The sequence below is a fragment of the Hippoglossus stenolepis genome, chromosome 13, assembly GCF_022539355.2.
Source record: "Hippoglossus stenolepis isolate QCI-W04-F060 chromosome 13, HSTE1.2, whole genome shotgun sequence".
Lineage (NCBI taxonomy): Eukaryota > Metazoa > Chordata > Actinopteri > Pleuronectiformes > Pleuronectidae > Hippoglossus > Hippoglossus stenolepis.
Window position 1 is genome coordinate 21,623,336 of NC_061495.1, and position 20,261 is coordinate 21,643,596.

The 20,261-nt window shown below is 39.8% G+C and overlaps 1 protein-coding gene across 1 annotated transcript in view; it reads right to left on the minus strand.

Annotated features, from left to right (window-relative positions):
- The window catches only part of man1a2 (mannosidase, alpha, class 1A, member 2), a 118,089-nt gene that overhangs the window by 32,651 nt on the left and 65,177 nt on the right, over nt 1–20,261 (minus strand). Inside the window, exon 6 of the mRNA XM_035174039.2 lies at nt 12,981–13,061. Within this exon, the coding sequence (XP_035029930.1) occupies nt 12,981–13,061 (81 nt within the window). The remainder of the gene's footprint in view (nt 1–12,980; nt 13,062–20,261) is intronic.

The following is a 20,261-nucleotide window of genomic DNA, read 5'->3' on the forward strand; positions in this document are numbered from 1 at the left end:
AAAAAATAACAAACTAACAACATGGAACAGGACCTATAACCTTAAATGGTTCTTATAATGGAGTTTCCTCTGTTAGCCGTGAAAAAAACATGGTCTCCTTCTCGCAAGTTATTACTCAGCACAAAAAACTAGCTGCTTTCCAGTAGGTTGACAAGCTAATGCTAGTACAGAAAACCATGACCACAGACCACCTTTATGAAGCTGAGATTTCACAGATCCCTCTGAGGGAAAAGAAAACAGGCAACAGAAAAGATTGACACAATCATTACCAATGACAACATCTAGAGATTTGAAGGGTGCACTTATTTGCATCTCAGGTGGGAGAACATGTGCCTTGCTTTTAAGCTGGTGTGGGTCCGGCTTTGTGTGTGTGTGTGTGTCTGCCCAATCATCATAAACCCCTCCTTTGATTTGCAGCCCGCCCGCCGGCTGCACTGAGGCCCTTAACAAACTCCATCGCCTTTTATTGTCAATCCCGCTGCTGATGTCATCAAGCAGGGACAGGATCCAAACGACCCATCAGAGGAGACAGACCAGCCGCCCTCACCGATAAAACGTTACAGTTTATGATCATCATCTTCCTCCGCCGCTTTCATCTGGAGGCAGGGATGAGAGAACAGGCTGCTCTCAGGGAAAACGCAACCAGGCCTTGTGAGGAAACAAGGCTCTATTGTTGGTTGTTAAAGGAAGTGAACATGCTGAGAGAAAGAGGTTCAAGAGTCTGCTGCATCAGTGCCTCTAGGTTTTCATTGTCTTGTTTATATTACTACAGAGCATTTCAGAGTTAAGAAGAGTGGTACTCTATCTCTTTTCACTTATGTAGCTAAGAGGGTATGCTACATAAGCTGCCAGCGGTAGGTTAGTTAATGGTAAATCTTTTACAATGCGATTAAAAGATTTTTTTTATTTGATTAAATACTTTCTTTGAATGTATTAGGTGTTTTAGACATAAGTAGATATGTGTGCAACTGTGTGTACAAAAATTATTTGTTCTGCAGCAAAAAACATTTCCTGTTTGGCAATCCAAATTCTTTATATGAGATAGACGGAAATCTGGGATATCACAATATATACAGTTGCAAGAAATGTGGAGGTTCCGTTTCTTTATTGGCTTCACTTTGAGAACCAATTAAAGAAGGTTGATCAGTCCAGTTTTTTCCTACTTTAATTTCAAAGATTAAATCTTTCTTAGCATTTGAGGACTCAGAGTCGTCCATGCCTTTATCTTTTCACCACTAGATTTCTGTAATGGCCTTTATACAGGAATCATTCAGGGTTCCCTGCATCCCCCAATTAGCAAAATGAATTAAAGGCTGATGTGCTTTTTTAGCACGAGCCCACAAACTCTTAAAAATTGCGATTAGACATCCGACATCTGTTACTACTTTTAAATCCCTTTTTAGAAAAACATTAATCTCTGAGTAAATTTTTATTTATTTTATTCAATTATTGTCTGATCCTTTGTAACTTTAAGAAAAATGCAATATAAACAAATAAAGCTTATTAGTACAATCATTGAGTACTATTTAGTAGGACTGTAACTACTGATTAATTTCATCATTTAATGCAGCATATTCTATTGTTAAAAATAACCATCACAATTTCCTGGAGCACTAACTCACTAACGAAATAATCTGAACCCTAAGACAATGATATTTACTTAAATGTAAAACAAGGAAAAGTAATTCTCACGTTTGGGAAACTTAGAACTCTTTTGGCACTTTTGCTTGGAAAGTTACACAAACAATGAAAGACGGATCTTCGGCTTTATTTATATTTCTATGTATATTTGTATAAAGCTGAAAAAATTCACACAAATAAAAATGGAATCAATGATGTTCTGCTTTAAATCTCATATTCTGGTTGCAGCTATAGGTTTTTATTTGAAATAATAAAAAATGTCCCAATAAAATTGACATCAGACATGGATTACCATCAAACACGAAGGGGGAGAGCTTCGGCAATGAGTCCCTCCTGGAGCATATCCTCATTTCGTATTCCTCCTACTGAATCAAGTTATTCAACCTTCACTCTGACAATCTGTCCTATTCTACCAGTAACCACTGAGTTGTGAAATGTACCACGCTTAAATTGTCAACAAAACAAAAGTTACGCTCGTGTCCTTTTCCACCTTGACACGTCTCCAAATCACTACAGCAAAACAAACCACGAGGCCCATGTGCATCTGTACTGTTGACATTATATTTACTGTGGCAGGGAGACATATTTAAGGATATAGTGCGCTTTAAACTAAAAATCCTTGGGGAAGACGAGTGCGGACAGTTTGTTGTCTGGTGTTTCCAAACTGGTTTCCATCATCCTCCCTCCAGGGCTGACAGCTTTAGTGTTCAGCCTTTTAAAATGCATTACAACACACTTCAATATCGACCACTGAAGGATGTTCCCTCTCAGAGAACACACTTACACATGCAAGCATGCATAGAGATTTCTAACCATCACAAAGTCCGTCCAACAGAGAACGTTGTTCATTTTGGATGTACATGCCAATATCCAATCCGATACATATATTTACTTGACTTTAATGCTGATTAAATAGCATTTTTTTAAATAAAAGAACACAGATGTAGAGTTTGTAATCGTATTATTTTTTATGAGCTTTTTAACCCAAATACTGAAAGTTAATGAGCTTAAATAAAAGAGCCATACCAGCTTATCTGTCGGCCGATAAAAAATGTCTGATATGATGTCAGTATCAGCGTTCATGTTTGAAAACATATGAAAACTTTGATTTAACAGAAATAACACTGCAGCAGAGATGTGCAAGTTAACTTTCCAATTTACGTCAAAAAATGTCTGTTTATTCTAATTTCAAGTTTTATATATATTTGGTTGGATAAATGGTTGTATCAGAGTGAATCCTCTTCCCTTACTAAATATCTTTGGCAAGCAGCAAGCACACAAACTGACAACAGCCACATCTAATTTAGGCCCATCATCAACTTACTCAACGAATCCACATTAATTAGCGGCAGCTCAAATGACGTATTGCTGTTGATGCTTGTCATCATAACCTGTGAAAGTGCCGCTAAGAGTCTCTCAGTGCCCAAATAATAATTCACATTCAGACGTGCATATTTTTCAGCAGCTAATGTTGTGAGACGCTGCTCTGTCGTGTGCAGCTCAGAGCACAACAGTACAGTTTCATACAGTAATGAAGGAATCAGATTTTGATCTCTATTATTTTATCAGATCCATTACAATGTGAAAGGATCGTTCCCTTAGGATCCGCTCTTGACACCTCTACTGTTTTTATTACTTTTATTACTTCAGCAACCAAATTATGGTGAAATTGTTCTTGTTGCTGCCTGTTAAATGAATATCATCAGATAGATTTATCAGATTACTCCATTATCTTCAGTATAATCCAGTATAATCCAGATAAAATTACAATACAATCAGACTCCCCTATCCCTTCTACTCCCATTTATCTTTTGCCTGTTTCCACTTACCGTTTCTCTCTTTTCTCTATTCCCCCATTAGCAGTGTCCTCCATAACCATCCCTCACCCCCCATTCCATTTCTCTTCCCCTTATCACTCTTTGCTCCATTCTCTCTCCCTTTTTCAGGATTAGTAACGACCATAGCCTGCTGGGTTGTTTGTTTCGATGAGTCAAAATCCCAGACAGCAGATTTAGAGTACAGCAGGGAAGGGTGAGCGGGTTAGAGGGGAACGCAGGCTGGTTTTGTGGCCCTCATGGCGAAGAATGACGTTAGCGCTGCCAGGGGGTGGGAGGTTTGATTTCTTCTGGGACTGGCCAACAATGCAAGGAATGCTCCTGTAAAGTGCTTTGGATGAAATCATTTGCGAAATGGAACATCGATGTTACGTCGCAGAGCTGTAATCCGCCACTCAAACATGTCCTAAACTCAGCCAATGATCCAGTTATTACACATGAGGATATCATTTGTAAGCTGTGAGCAGCTGGGAGAATCTGAAATGGCTGTAAAGCAGAGCTGGGGCTGAAAGAGATGAGTCTAGACAGAGACACGCACAACAAAGTGTTCACAAGTGCAAAAAGTCACGTATAGAAAACCCAGACACATTCAATTTAAAACACATTTATTTAATCCTAGATTTGTGAAGACTTTATTCTGCATGAAAAAAATAAATGTTGCCGATACTGTGGAAGCAGAAAAATAACAATACTCAAAGCAGGTTTTAGCATAGACGTCCTGACTGCTCACAGCAGTGTTTAGGTATTTCTTGTGCTCAATCTTGTATAATCAAATTCCGTTGCTGCTGCAGTTTAACCAATCATCTCTTTTCTATTACATTTTAAAAGTGTTCCTTGTGCGGAAGCTTCTACAACACGAAATTGGTGTAACAACCCTGTGATGATAAACCTCTTTTTAAGCTATATCAAATGCAAATGTATGCATGTTTTTATCCACTACTGTTAGGATTTGGTTCATTGAGAAGAGCAGTGGGTGGTGCTAACTCTCTTGTCAGGTTCAAAAGAAAAAGGCGCAATATATCCAATATAATCTGATTCATGTTTATGTCTGACACCATTTTTTAATCTCTCCAGTAAAGAAAGCTTGTATTCATTTAAGTCGGCATTTCTGTGAATCATAATTTATCCGTTTCCATGGCAGTTAAACATTTTCATCTGTCTGATGCGCAAAAACATGTTTGAGATATTTAAAAAAAATGACATCATTGGTATTTCTCAGCTAGAAATGTACCTATTAATTTATTTTGCCAAATAAAAAAAAAACTATGTCTCTTAGTATAATAACATTCTAAAATATAATATCAATTTCTACCATTCAATTAGCAACAGTAGCTCTGATTATTTAAATCTAACTTAGTCTCTACAAGCTGTGTGAAAAGAAGTAAGACTAATACTAAGTATTTGCCTGAAGGACTTAAAGATCATCATTTTCCACTGCAATAAAGAATCTGCTCATACGTAAAAAACAACACACACAGACTGAACCCATGCAGACACACACTGTACACAAGCAGACACACACAGACACGGGTGTAAGCAGTGGGCCACTGTTGACATGTAATGGAGCCTCCTAAACGGATTAAGTGGTAGACTGTGAAATGTGCTGAATGCGCCTGCTTGGTAAAACGGACCCCAAGGCCCCATAGGAGAGACAGGATTAAGTAAGCTGTGTGTGTGTGTAGTTACTGTGTGTCATTTCCATACTTTGTCATGCCTCTTCATGATCAGCTGATCATTTGCTCATACTGTTTAGCATCCAGTGGCTCTGCATTAAAAGCGGGGGGGAAATGATTTGAGCAGTGACAGGGAAAACCTAGATTGAATCATTAGATTAGCTCTGATAGCTTTAATTACAGACATCACACTGTCGTCCTGACAGCTGTCACCTTTAGGATTATGATGATTCTGAAAACAAGAACGAAACCGCTAAACATAAGGCCAGAATCTTACACATGATGCAGGACGACAGGTGCAGCCTGTTGAGATCTCATTACTTTACTTTAAATTTCAAATTTAACACTAAACAAAACGATTATTCTAGTGTGGGCAAGATAGATATTTTGCACATATTTCTGGTAATGTCAGGGGCCTAGCAAAAAGGCAAACAAAGCCGGCAATTGGCCTGGTGTCCTAAGCTGAGAGGAGGCCCTCCGAGAACGTCTGATCCACAGCAACGACAATATTTTAAGAACCTTCTTAAATTCCATGATCGGCTATGAACAGGAGACTGTTCATGGAGACTGTAACGACACCACAACCCCAAATGAGACTAGTTTTTGCAAAAAGCATTGGTATTTTTGGTTGGAGTCTGATTTGATGTGGGACCCCGCAGATCCCTTTTGCCTGGGGCCCACAAAGTCCCTTGAAATGAGATGGATAATGACACTGAGATTGGCGACACCACCGGGCACATATCAGTGCTGGCTGGTTGTTATATGTAAGTCACACCTACTGTATCTTGCTTTAGTCATTTAGATGATCCTTTCTTGAATGTTACCATCTTTCTCCACTGAGGAGAGCTGGAAATAGAACAAAGCTGGGAAACATTAAGTAACATCTCGAGAAGCCTATATTGGATGTTGATCTGTGAAATTCTGTGATGTATCATTAATACAGTTGAGTTTTCTGAATTTTTCTTAGGGATAGAGAGAGAAAGGGACTTGAGGAAATGAACAGTCTAACTTTTACATGAACCACTGTACACCTTCATTTACCACTCTCCATCATTCTCTTTCCCTCATTAAATTAATCCCATTAGTCTCCATCCCTTCTCTTTTCCTGTATTCGGTGCATGGTCCATTTCTTCACATCCTTCTGCTTGTCATCTCCGCTACAGGAATCTCTCACTCTTTTTCTGGCCTCTTCCGTTTCTCTCTCTTCTTCACAGCTCTCTGACTTAATCTCATTTGGACTGCCTTTCAACCTCTTTCTCCTTCCAACTCTCGCTTTCTATGTGAGCTCGCACTTTCCAACGTGCTTGAATCAAGTAATTAAGTTTTAAGTGGTGCAGATATATCCAGTTTGCAGTGGAATGATAAGTCATTTGTTTGCAGAGCGGAGTTCATAAAGCTGCGATGAAATTTTAATTTCAGCTGAAGATACGCCATCTTGGTTTTTCCTTGTTCTCTCAGTGTGTATGTGTGTGTGGGTGTGTGTGGGTGTGTGTCTGGCACAGCAGCAGCCAGCTACTAAGCATGTCATCACAGCAAAATCTGTAAAAGACGAGAATGGTTCCCGAGGGAAAGAAGACGATTGTTGCTTGAAACAACTGGGGTGGCCTCAATATGCGCTGCTCTCTCACTGACATGAACATCAGTTAACTGAGGTTTCGCCTCTTCAATGCTGTGAGATGAAACAGACAGCCAGCGGATAAACTGCAGTCTGCAGTCACTAATCACTGGGCAAGAGACAAAACCAGTAAAGTTTGGAGTGTTGGAGATTTTTATGGACTAGATATATTTTGTTAACTTTGTCTTTTGTCTTATTTTTTAGACTTCTTTTATGACACAGCACATAGATTGGGGTCAGAAGAAGATTTTCCAAATACACCACATACTGGTTTTATAAAACAGAATATCCTTTCTTCTTGTGCCGTATCGCACAACGCAAGGTGGAGGACAACAACTCGGGAAAGGTACAAATTATCTCTGAGAGAATGGTTTGGTGAGACGAGCCAAGGTTTAGATGTTCTTGTCCAATAAACTCAACATATAATTTATTGGCATTTGTAACCCTGCTGCATCCAGTATTGAACATAAATTAAAACTTCATTCCAACACCCTGCAAGACTCCCCAAACATGAGGTCATGAAAGAGATGGCAGGAGGACAGTGAGATGATGAGGGGGTCAGATTAGTTTGGTGGCAGACAAATGAAGTGCCATGTTTTTGTATATTCATTTTTGTTTCTTTGCCTGTTTTGTTTGGTATGTCATATCCATTCCCTTATTTTTGCCCCCTGTATTTCTCACTACCCTGTTTTGCAAAACTTCTTCCCCTCCGTATTTGCATCCCCCCTTCTTTCTTTTTCTCCTTTAGTCCTTCCCTCTGTTCTCTTTTCCTATCATCGTTTTTATCGCTTTTGCCTCACGACCACCCTCCTCCTCCTCACTTGCTGTTCCATTTCTGTCATTCTCCATCTCTTTACCTCCTTCCTTCTCTCCCTCCATGCATCCAGAGAGTGGTTTGTGCTGTAGCGTCAACGCCTGCAGAGTCTGCAGCTTTTCTTTCAGACGCTCTCACCTCATTATCCTACATCACAATGCTTGGCCTGCTTCCCTGACCTTCTCCCTTCACCGGATAATCTGCTGTTCCTTACTCATATCAGCCCCGTCGCGCTCATCCTCTCTGAATAATTTTTTGTCAAATGCAACAAGGGGGTGAAAACACCTGAGATTCTGTTATCTTTCTTACACATATAATAGGTGTAAACCATAGACTGTAAGATACTTATTTCACAGCATTTGATAATTCATACAGCTCTTTCTGAGAGATGTCAATGAAGAACTAATGCTAAAAGAACTAGATGGGGACTCAGTACAGCGCATATAGGCCAGGTCTCAACAGTCCACTTAAATTCTGCACCAAATTGCACATACTCAGAAGCTGTGTCTCAATTCAGGGGCCACTTCATTCCGAGGGTGCTTTTTGAACACCAATTGCGTAACAATGGTGCGATTTGACTGTCCTATTTTGAAGGCTCCTCCAAATTCTTTCCATCCCCGAGAAACGAAGGCTGGTGGATCCTTCTCGGGCCAACCTATCACAAGATTCATCGCGCTTCGATGACAAACCGTTTTCTCTAAGAGGTAATGGAGCGGCAAGCAATGAGACGTCCGATGCTAGTATCAGGCTTCAACTCAACTGAACAGCTGAAGGTAAACCAAGGGTCATGTCCAACAGCAGCTCTATTGCTAGGCGACATTAAGTGTGGGACAAGCGGGTGAGGCCAATCAGAGCAATCAAAATTCAAAACATGTCATTTCCATGATGCCTGCTTAATCATCTGCTTCTAATTTCTTCTCACATATGTTTTATTACTTTATATCATGCACTTATATGTTCACATTTATCTGCCATTGCTTTTTCTTTTATTCCTCTCCTTTCTTTAATCTCATCCCTGAAAAGAAAGTCGCATCAGTCTGATATTTGTCGTCTTGGGTTTCCGATTTTTAGTTTAATGGAAGGAGGAATCAACGTCAACAACCCTTTATTCAACAGAATAAGAGTCTGACCCCTTTGTGACAAATCCATACATATCTATGGCTGCCTCGAGTATATATTTGTATCCTACAGGATCACTTAACTGCTGCTGCTCTTTGGCTGTAACAGGAAAGGATGATAAAGTGATTTTTGTAAGGTAAGAGAATAAAAAAAAGACGTGGCGAACAGTGCCATTAAGTAAATGAATGCAAAAAGGGGTAAAGAACAGAATAATGAAGGCTAAGAGGACAATGAAGCACAATGAGTGCAATAAAAGAAAGACAGTCAAGGGATGAATAACAGCAGTGAACTTGACGTGCAAACGAAGCCATCTTAAAGTCACGAACCATTGAATTGGTTTTTCAAGCCGGAGACAAACTGAAAAGACAATTAAGTTTTGGAGGAGTCAGGAGAGACAGATTAAATTGTATAAGTCAAACTCCGAAGCACATAAACCCGATTCCTTCACGGCTCCTCCAAAACTCCTCGACTGTAAATGTCCACATCGTTTTAATATCAGCATCCATAGTTTGTAATAAACAGGTTTTGTTAAAGAATGCGTTTTCTCATACCACAAAATCAAAAGACAGCAACTTCACCAGAAAACCAAGGATTTCCAGAGCAGTTGGTCTAGGCTGTTTTTGATGCGGACATATGAGCCAACAGCTAAACTTCTGATTACTAATCAAAACACAATTCTTTCAGTAAAAACCTGCTCTGACATTTTTTTTTTTTACCTATACTAGATTGAAGCTGTTTATAGTTTTGTGCTAAACATATTCCAGACTAGATGTATTCCTGTATGAGCTACAAATAGATTACGATCTATTGATCTTCCCTTCTGACTGTTGGTAGGAAATTACATGGCTTGCTTGACAGTCTTAACTGTGTTTTATTATCAAAACACTGTCTGAAAGAACAAGGGGACATATGTTCAGCATAAATGCAGAGAGGAAGACTATTGTACTGCAGTTTCTTACAATATTGTGACAGTAAGTCATATATTATCCACTTAATTAACTGCTTCACCCTCTTCTGGGTTTTACCATCGTACTGTATTTATTGTGATAACTAGGCAGGAACAAGACTTTCTTTTGCTTAAAGAAAGGATGGTCAACACAATGAGTTGAAGGTACTGGCAGAATAAACGTGGGGAAACCACAAGAGTTTTTGTTCATTTACTTGCCAGTGAAGCACTTAAACTGAAGGCACTTTACAGAGTAAGGTTGAGACCTTACAACATGACTGATGACTTCGTATCATGATCAGTCACTGTACACAGCAGAGGAGCAGATTATCCTCGAGCTCTCCTCTACCTCCCACTGCTTCAAAAGTTATTGGCTACCCTCAAAAATAAGGTGCGATAAACGTATGGCGATAAATCAAACTCAATAATAGTTAGTTACATTAGTTTTCAAAAAAATTTCCTGTTCTGCATTTGGGTCAAACCTACTGGCAAAATATATTAGGCTACAGCAACAGGGATGGGTAGCTACACTAAGGCGCTGACACCGAGAGTCAATCATGACCTTTCACCCCGTTTTTATATCATCAAATAAATAAAACCAAACTTATCAGAAACATGAACACTTGAACAAACCTCAGTGTGATGAATACCTAAAATGACAGAAAATACCTTTGAGAAAAGAAAATTACTTGACGTGCAGCTCACCTGCAGGTGAACCCCCCCTGGTTTAAAAAAAAATAAATAACGGAGAGGGTACTGCTTCATATTCATACAGATACACATAATTTCCCCCAGGGGACAGCTGCCGATTGACTGAAGCAGTTGAGGAGTTAAGTGCCTTAAGGACATATCCCCCCCGAGAATGAAGAATGAGTCTGTACTCGCTTTTCTCTCCAATCAGCCATTCATCATCAGCTTTCTCCACTCCCATCCCTCTATCTACAACCATAACCTCCAAACACCCTCCACTCATCCTCACCATTGTCAGGTTTCCTCCTCCTGCACTCCGCTCCCTTCATCACTGTCTCTCCTTGGAGCCCTCCCATGCACCATCTTCCCTCCTTTCCCCCCCCAGACCACTGCTTCTATTATCACTTGCCTGGGCTCTGATGAATGACTGAGTTGGGTGGAGGAGTCGGATTTGGGCGAGAGAATCGCCATTAGGAGTGACATTAGGTTTTTGCTTGTAAGGCACTTTAGCTTGTTTTGTTATTGAGAGTGATTTAACAAAAATCACTGTTCATCAGTTTCAAAAAGCCAACCTGCAACCAATGCATCTCTCACTGTGGTCAAGCTGGGTATTTTGAATATGGGAAAGTTAATTGTGGGAGTGGGCCACTCACCGTCAGTCATCTTTGTCATATCACCCTAAATGAACGTGTCATTTATAAACCAGAAAACACTGCAGCTATTCTGAGGATAATTAAGGCATATGTCATTATTTATCCCCAACTTAATTAGGACAAACTTTGACACTTTGAGTCAATATTTTTGTGACCACAGACAAATAGTTCAAGTCTGCATTATCTAATTAGCTTTTTATTTGATTTCACTGATCAAATACGCACACAAAGCACTTCATTAGGAACGCCTGATCACCTGTTTATTCTTATAGTTATCCCATCACACAGCCACATTGCAATACAATCATGCAGATCTACTTTAGCAGCTTCAGTTTATGTCCACATCAAACATCAGAAAATAGAAGGATAGTTTGAGTACTGCAAACTAGGGCTTGGCCATATGGCCCAAAACAACTATCGCGATACACAAAATGTCGATATTTTTAAATCACTGTAGAAATGTTAAATTCATAAAAGTGCACAGGAAGTGGCTAAACTAGCGGACATTAGAATATCTGACGGTCCCTGAATGCACCTTGTTGGAAGATAACTGTGGACATTTAGGCTTAAAACATGGTGTAAATGACCTTGTTTCGAGTCAAATATAAATGTCAGGACTTGCCTTCTGATCATTGAGCAGCTGTGGATCATAGAGGGAACTCTGTGTTTTCACTGTTTGTGAAACACACACAAGTGTCCACTCTCGCTGGAGTGAACTCCGCTCATGTTTATCATTTGTAAACTGATTTGTTCGATTCAGCGTTCACAAAGAATATGAACAAACTGTCAATAACCGTCTCTGAACTCTCGTCAACTTGCTGGGACTCTTCACTTTCTTTCTTGTTCTCAGGCTCTCTGAGTCTCTTCCCTCCTGATACAAAATGAGTGAGCAGTCTGCTGGGAGAGGGGCATGAGAATAGAGAGAGAAATCTCAAAGAGAATTTGATGCTGCTTAAAACATTCACGTGACAATTTCCTCGATGATCGCGATATAGTCATTTTATACATCGCATGTGGTAAAAGCTGCGGTACTTTGAGTATATTCGATATGTAGCCCACCGCTATGGCAAACAATATGAAATGACACCGCTCTGCTGGCACAGCTTGCTGATGCTAAATGCCAAATCATTCACTGAAACTTTATTTTTTCACGCCATGGCTTCAGTATTTTAAAGGTGCACTTCAGGGTTTTTTGAGAGGTGTGGTAGAGGAAATCGATCAGACTTCACAGAGTCAATACTATAAGTCAGTGACTGTTTTCAGGCTGTTTTGTAAGTAAAACATCTGACAACAAAATAATAGGTTTCCCCCCCGGTACAGATATGTTGCCCAGTGCTTGCAAAGACCACATAAAAGAATGATAGAGAGCACGGTGGATGTGGATGCTGAATAAAGCACATATTTGATGTATCTGTCTCCATTAAAGAGGGAGCACAGCTTGGCTAGGCATGAAAGCTGGGGTGGATGGGACAGACGGACCAAGAGAAAAAGAACAGAAAAAGCGGGATGCATGGCTGGATTCAACTTCCAACCAGCTACTTAAATGAGAACCAAAATCTGTCTGCCGACATGAGGGAGCAGAGGAGAGGATGGATGATAGGAGGTACCATAGAGGACAGAAAGAAAAAATGTCAAGGGGAGGTGGGAGGGAAGAGGGGAGGAGGAGAGAGGTTGTAAAATGGAAGACGATGTTTTTTCAAACGTTTTCCATCTTTCACTGCTGCCATTCAGGTAATAATACACATACCAAAGCCTCAACCCATTTCTTCTTCAGAAAACTCGGGATCGAACAAAATTTTTGAAATGATTTTCATGATCGGTCACATTGGCTGGGCAAGCTCCTTGATTATGAACACTACATGTGCCTGTAATCGAGGAAAACATTGTGTTCAGGTCTGGTTCGGTTAATTTACTCTTGGGCTTGGACAGGTTGCAGTCCAAGCCACACACACAATCTCACAAATACACACACAAACATGAAGGTCAGTACTTACTTCCTGTCCAGAGAGGTAGTAGGCGGCCAGCAGTCCTCCTATGAAACGAATGTTGACCTCAAACACTGAGACCTCAGAATTCTGGAAAAACATAAATGAGGACCAATTAAAGAAAACTATACATCGAATTAACACAAAGAAATCCCATTTAGTTTGTGTTGACAATTTAGACCTTTGAAGGTAGGTTTTAATTACATTCAGGTCGCTGTCAGCCATTTTACAATTTTCTTTAATCTTTCTTTCTTTTGGAGTTAGGCTTTGTCTTTTGAGCTCTTTGGATGTTTCTGGAGCAGAAGCACAGCTTGAGTTTCCTTTCATGTTTTTTCACAAGTGTTTGTATCAAATTGTTTTTACGACCTTCAAAAAATATCTTAATAGACAGAGAAGGCAAAGAACTGTTCTCTTCCCAAAACAGCATATTCAAGCAAAATAAATCAAATCACAGGCAAACCAAACAACTTTACAGCTTTTCATTTAATAACACAGACTTTACCCCCTTTAAATCATTTGTTTTAGATGACTTAAGATGCATTGTGTAACCCATGACTTACAGAAACATCTAAAGCAAAATACTGATCCCTCACACACCCCTCTTTAACTACAACTCAGAAAACAAACATTAGGAAAATGCTAATTCTTGTAGAGAAAATATAATTCATGGAAAAACTGATTCACTTTCTAAGGACCAATTCAGGCAGCCGTAAAAAAAACACTGGGCTACATCCAAGAGAAAAGATGGGTCATGTTCTGAGCGGTTGATAATAGTTAAATACATAAAATGTGAAGATAGAGAAACCCCAGATATATATATATATATATATATGTTCAAGATATATATATATATATGTGTTCAAGATGTATATTTGAAAATGTTATTTTCCTCTACAATAATATGGTTTAGCTGGGGATTTCAATATCAGTTTTAATGAATAAAAAAGTGACATATACAGACCAGTCGAATCAAACAAGACACTATTGCTAACCACATTGAGGCTTTGATGGGAGATTGGTGATTCACACTTGTAGCTTGGTCTCATCACTAAACAAACAAATTTTATGCATGTTGATTTAACCAATTGAGTCCAAGGTTTTCTCCCTGGCTATTATTTCCTGCTTTTTGAGGAGTGGATGTGCTGGTTTACTTGTTTGTAGAGCACAGCTTAAACTCTCAACAAAATATTCAATTTTTCTACTCTAATATAGCCCAAAGAATAATCACCCTGTTGCCAGCTTTCCCAGCTCACACAGTCCATGGCCTAGAATTAACATGTGAACTGTAAGCCACTTACTGCAAAATACAACTTGGTGTAAAAATGCTTTCGACTATCACAGTCAGTTAATTCAAGTGAAATTAGGATATGTCAATGTGATGGACAACTTCCTTGACAACATGGCAATACTGATCGACTGAGATGCCTTGCAGCCCACGACATTCAGAGGCTGAGAGCTATCTGCTAACTAACGTGTGACCTTGCTGTGATACTTCAGAAGAAATTAGAATATAGGCTATAAGAGATTAGAGCTTTACTTTTATCTCTAAAAAGAAGTCGGGTCACCTCGATTTATAGTAAATGCACTCTAGAGGGGAGAGAGAGAGAGACGCTGTGTCTGAATCTTAGAAATGTGGCCTTAGCTGTCAAGTAGGTTGGAAAAAAAGGTTTACACTACGATTTATTCTCTCTTTATAACCTCATGAAGTCACTGCAGCCTTTATTCACAAACATTCACAAACCTGTTTCATCCACAACACCCTCCAGTTTCAGGTCAGCTGGAGCAGCCACATCACTGCTTATTTACCTCTGACTTCTAGCTACCTTCACTAACCTGTTCTTAATCCATAATGAGTCTCTTTGCTCTTGGCCCTTTCTACCATGCATGGTCTAGAGCTGTCATAAATCGTCATACTAATGCTGCTGGGAGGCCTTTGCAATATAATTATGGGTAATAGTCAGTCCTCTTAGTATCCCTCATTCCACAGGTCTATAATTTCTGGCAGAACAGGTTTTTGTTTATCTCCTGAGGATCACAACATTATGTCTAGATATAGAGAAGTGTGAATATCTGGAATATTGTGGCTTTGGTCGAACATCAAACTATCTCATGATCTGTACCTTTTTTGAATTTGGTTTGTGGTTACAGGTGTGACTCCCTCAGGAAACAAAAACTACTTCACCTGCATTACTTTTTTCGACTTTTACTCGAGAATCGGCAAAAGACAGCAAGAGCTTATAAGCATCTACAATCGACCTTAGGTGAAAATGTTTTTTACGTTGTCAGAATGTGTGATAATGTACCAGTCTCACTTGAAGCTGCCCCCCACCCCCAAAGATCCCATGTATGCAGTTGTGAAGAGAACAGAGTCAATTACCAACTGGAAGACGAATGAGTTGTAGAATGGCTCTCATCTCCACTGCTCCACCTATGTTATTTTCTTCTTGACTAGATCCCACTTTGTTCAAGAGTATCATATCTATCTTTCCTTTTTTTCTTCCCCAAGGTCGCTCCCTCTATCTTTTGTTCAGCATACACTAAACAGTAGGCTGGTGAAGAATTTAAAGCAACACTATGCAAACTAAATTTTTACCCGAAAACTCAAAATTTGTTTGATGGTGGATTAGGAAGAATGGAGTCTCTTTCATTTTCACTCATCTCTCTAAACACCTGTACTTGCTCTATGCAAGTCTGGTGAGCTGGTGTGATCTTCTATGAGAAGTGCTAAACTATGTTTGTAAAAGCGATAGCTCTTCTGATTCAGCAAGCTGGGGATTATGGGTAATATCCACCATCCAGTTGTGTTCCAGTTCAGTGAGTAGGACTACGCAGTCAAAACTCCACTGAACACATTGATGGACTTTGTTTTTTCTCTACAAGAAAACAACTTAATCACTCGGACTCGGAGCCCAACAGAATTAATCAAAATGCGTGGCTGCAGAGGGCGCTGTTGCTAAGTTAAACCATGATTTTTGAAATGATGCATGCAGCGATGGACACTTTTCAGCTGCTGTATTTAACTTATAAATGTTTCCTGCCAATGTCCAACTTTGTTAAAGTTAGAACACTATTTTCTTAAGTGCAAGATTAATCTGAAGAATGAAAGAGCAAACGCACATAAGGAAGCACACACCAAAACAGCAGGGGCTGCGAGTCACACAGCGGTTGTTGTTGAGCTGAGTGATGAAGGGACGGGAAGCTCTTAAAGCTGAAGGCCAGCTTTGTTCTTCAAGATCCATCTATCTAACTAACCCTGTCCGTCAGTCAGCCTCACTTGTTAGCCATTTACATCTGTAGTTTAGGAGCACTAACCCCAATGAGCAGCAGAGCTATAAAACAGACCTGCAGTGAACACAGATGAGACAGCGAGGAATCATGTAGGTTGTGCAATGACGCATGAGAGTAGCACACGAGATGTCGGAGTTTCATGAATTGTTTTGGTATGAAGCGTCATAAATAGGGCAGCATCATTTTCTGATGTTCTATCATAAGACAGCTCTTAATGACATACTGTACTCGCTCTCCCCTGTGAATTACATCCACTTTCCAACCCTCTCTACTTTTTCTATTAATATCCACCATGTGCCTGTATAAACAGGAACACGTCAAGCCATATTTTAAGACATTTCATTCCTGTCATCTCCGTTGTTTATTTTAATTAGATCCTGCCACTTCTGTAAAAGCACCTCTTGCTAAGATCCGAACTCAGTGGGTCATCAAAATAGATTGACTGATGTATATTCAACTGACGCTCTGCTGCTTTTGCAGATCCATCAATTGAGGCTTGTCCTTCTTATACTCAAATTGGATAAAGTGTCAGCTGAGTGTGTGTTATTATTTACAATCATTCAATCACCATACATGTCAAATGCAGCAACTTTGATAAACATTTGATCATTTTAAAGAATATATGCAAAAATTTCACTGGTTCTAAATTCAAAGGGGATTGATTTGGTGGTTTCTTCTTCTGCATCTGTCTCAGATTTCTACAGCAGAAAGTGGATACTATATTACAAAACACAAGCCTGATGAACTGGAGTAAAACTCAGAGAGCATACAAATGGCTTACTTGTTCTTATAATAGAAAAATAACAGGGAAAAGTAAGCAGTATGATAATGTGCACCGAACCCGACGAGGCTACATGATATTACCCAGATTATAGCCCAGCCCAGGAGATGTATGGCGTTGGGTGTGCTTGGAAACAATCAATGGGCATCAGGTGTAACAGTAAATGTATCTCTTGCCGTGTGTCATAATGGATAACAGATGTTTTGTCAACTCCGTGACATTGACCGATTGGAGCACAACTGACAGCGCTAGATAAAGCTGTGCACGAATGTAAACATGGCAAAGCGAAAGAGGAATAGTGTCGTTGGTGTTGTCAGGTGGAACTGTAAAACAGAGGAAAGGTTTGTAGAGCTGCGGAACAACACAGTTTTTTTAGTTTCCTCAAGGGATTACCATGACAGCCATGTTTGCCCTGGAAGTCAGTTGGGACGATTCCTTTCCAGTAAAACTACACGCCATAAAAAATGGCAAATAGTGATTAGTCTGCGACACAGTAAGAAATTATTATACTAATTAGCCTTATCTGACACAATGTCCATCCTTACAGACAAAAACATATTTTACTCTGACCCCAGCATATTTTCAAGGCTTACTTATAACATGGTTAAATTTTCCTATTTATTCCTTTTTTTCATTCACAGCATGTTAACCATCTGCATAATTGTCTACCACATGGTTTTGCTCAAACATTTCACTAAAGCATAAAATAATATATTGATAGCTCTACAAATCTGAAGGGAAATAACTGGAAAAACATGTCATCCATGTGACTCCACTGAGACATTATATTCTCCGGCTACTTGTCATCCCAGGTGACAGCAGAGAGGATGCACACAAGGCTGGAGAAGACACTGTCACATGTCTTTGACCTTCAGTAAAACGCTTCGGGGGAAGTATAAAAGAGACGAGATGAGACGAGGGGGCGTCATGACAGACATGATAGCTGATTTCCCCATGTAGGACCACCAGCTCAGCAATGTCGTGCACTATAATGAAGCCATCTCTTTCGCTTCTCCAAAATACTATGAAAGACAACTTTGCATTTCCACAGTGTTGCGTGGAACATTGAAGTGCTGACACACAACAAAATTTGAATAAGGAACCGTCACGCTTGTAAAATTAAATCTGGTTAATCAGACCGGGCTGGAACGCAGCCTTTGACAGCTAGAATTAATGTATCTCTCCATCTCTGCAGCATCATCCCTGATCAAATCTGCAATCTAACCAGGATTATTAATGCATTAGTTATCAGAGTCCATTAATTAATTTGGTGGAGCGATGGATGCAGACCTCATGCCAACACATTTATCATATGAGGGCAAGCTGCAGTGCGGGGGCTCCATCAGGACATTGGAGACTCAAACAATGACTCACTGCTTGGCTCGACCTGACATGGCAACTATTCAATCATTCATTAGTGTTGGAGCTCGTGGATGTGCTGGTGATGGCAGGTGGGTGGCTGAACTGATGGGAGCAATACACAGAATACAAATGTGCACATGATGTTGGAAACATATAATTGTAATTTGAAGTAAGTGATATCAACAGAGAACATTGTAGCAATGTTGCCATGTTCCTAGATATAATCTATCTTTCTATCTATCTAATAACTGTGCATCATTTTTGATAAACTGATAAACTAGCTTCGGCTGGCAGAGTTCACACTACCTCATCTTCGTTTGTTTGTCTTAAGGACGAAGCAAATCCTTTTTTGGGGGTTTGTGAGCTGTTGTTTTTTTTTTTTTTTACAAGCCAACATTTTGGCATTTGTCCAGCGACATCTTGGTTTTTTGAAACAGCCTGACTGAGAGCTCGAGGACACTGCACACACTCACCTATAACTGCCTGCATCCATCTGACGGTACTAGCTGGCAATCTCACATGTGCATACACAGTCTTCTTCCTCTCCAATTGTTCATTGGGGATTTGCAAACAGCTCTTAGGTGCATTACCAACACATCCTGGCAGTATTAAAACATTACTTACTAATTTCTATTAGGCAATCTGTTTTCTAAGAAACTAGTCAGCTTAAACTATCTTTTTTTTTTTATATATAAAAAATCATGACTTATCCATAGGTCCACATCTCATACTATGACTTGATAAAGTGAAAAGGGGTAAAAATATCCTCATGATGAAGGTCAAACTGTGTCTAACTGGGATGGCAAACACACCCAGCGGCAGTTAAGCTCAATGTAATGTTGAGGGAACCTGCACTCACACATGCATGCACAGGAGAGTGATTAAACTTGACTAAGAGTGATGTCTTTAATCTCCTAAATGGAAATCCAGACTATGCCTTTATTGCAGCCCCAGAGCTCTGATAAGAGAGGTCTGGTGTGGCTGCAACCTTGGGTTGAGCAAATCTTTGATTTTCGCAAGGGCCAACCTTAATAACACTTTTGCCACCGATTACACTGCCTGGCCTCTGCAGGCTTGAAATATATTGCTCCATATGAGCCGGGGAATTTCCTATTTTGTAAAAGGCCTGAGCAGAAGCCAGAGTAATGCCATGGCCCTATTGCTAAGATTGACCTTAAATTAGCTTAACCTTTCATGAATGTAACAGTAGCTGGAAGCTGCTGCCCGAATCCTTTGCCTAATGCATGCAGGTACAAGAGCACCAAACCGAGCCATTAATGAAAGCACAGTGACACACCTCCTCCTCCTCCTCCTCACTTTCTCCCCATTAACAGCTCCAAGTCTCATTCTGTCCTCTCTCCTCCTTCCTCTCCACCCTCTAATCCCATCTCTGCATTCCCCTCTCGTGTATCCAAAGGGGCTTCTCCACCTCTGCCTCTTCTACAAGCATATTTTCCTCATTGTCTCATTCTCCTTTCATTCTAATTGCAGTTGTTATACATTTCATAAGTCCCCACCATTTTAATAAGGTGTAAATCACACACTGTTTGTAAGATTTTTTTACAATGGCTGCTCCTGCAGGGGTTTGACGGTCACTCTGCTAGAATACCTAATACTGTTTGCAAAACGCTTTGACTTATATTTAAAAGAATCAAAATATTGACAGCGTCAGGTGAATGCGTTGTCATTCCTTTCTGCATTACCTTAGTGTTTGTTGGGTGACCGATAACTAAGACATGGCTCAATTTCAATATCATTTTTTTAAATGTAATATATCATTATTTTTCACACTTCTCTTCATATTGAATTGTTCATCTAAAATGTATCTTCCTTTCCCGGCTTTTCTGCCTTATTCTATC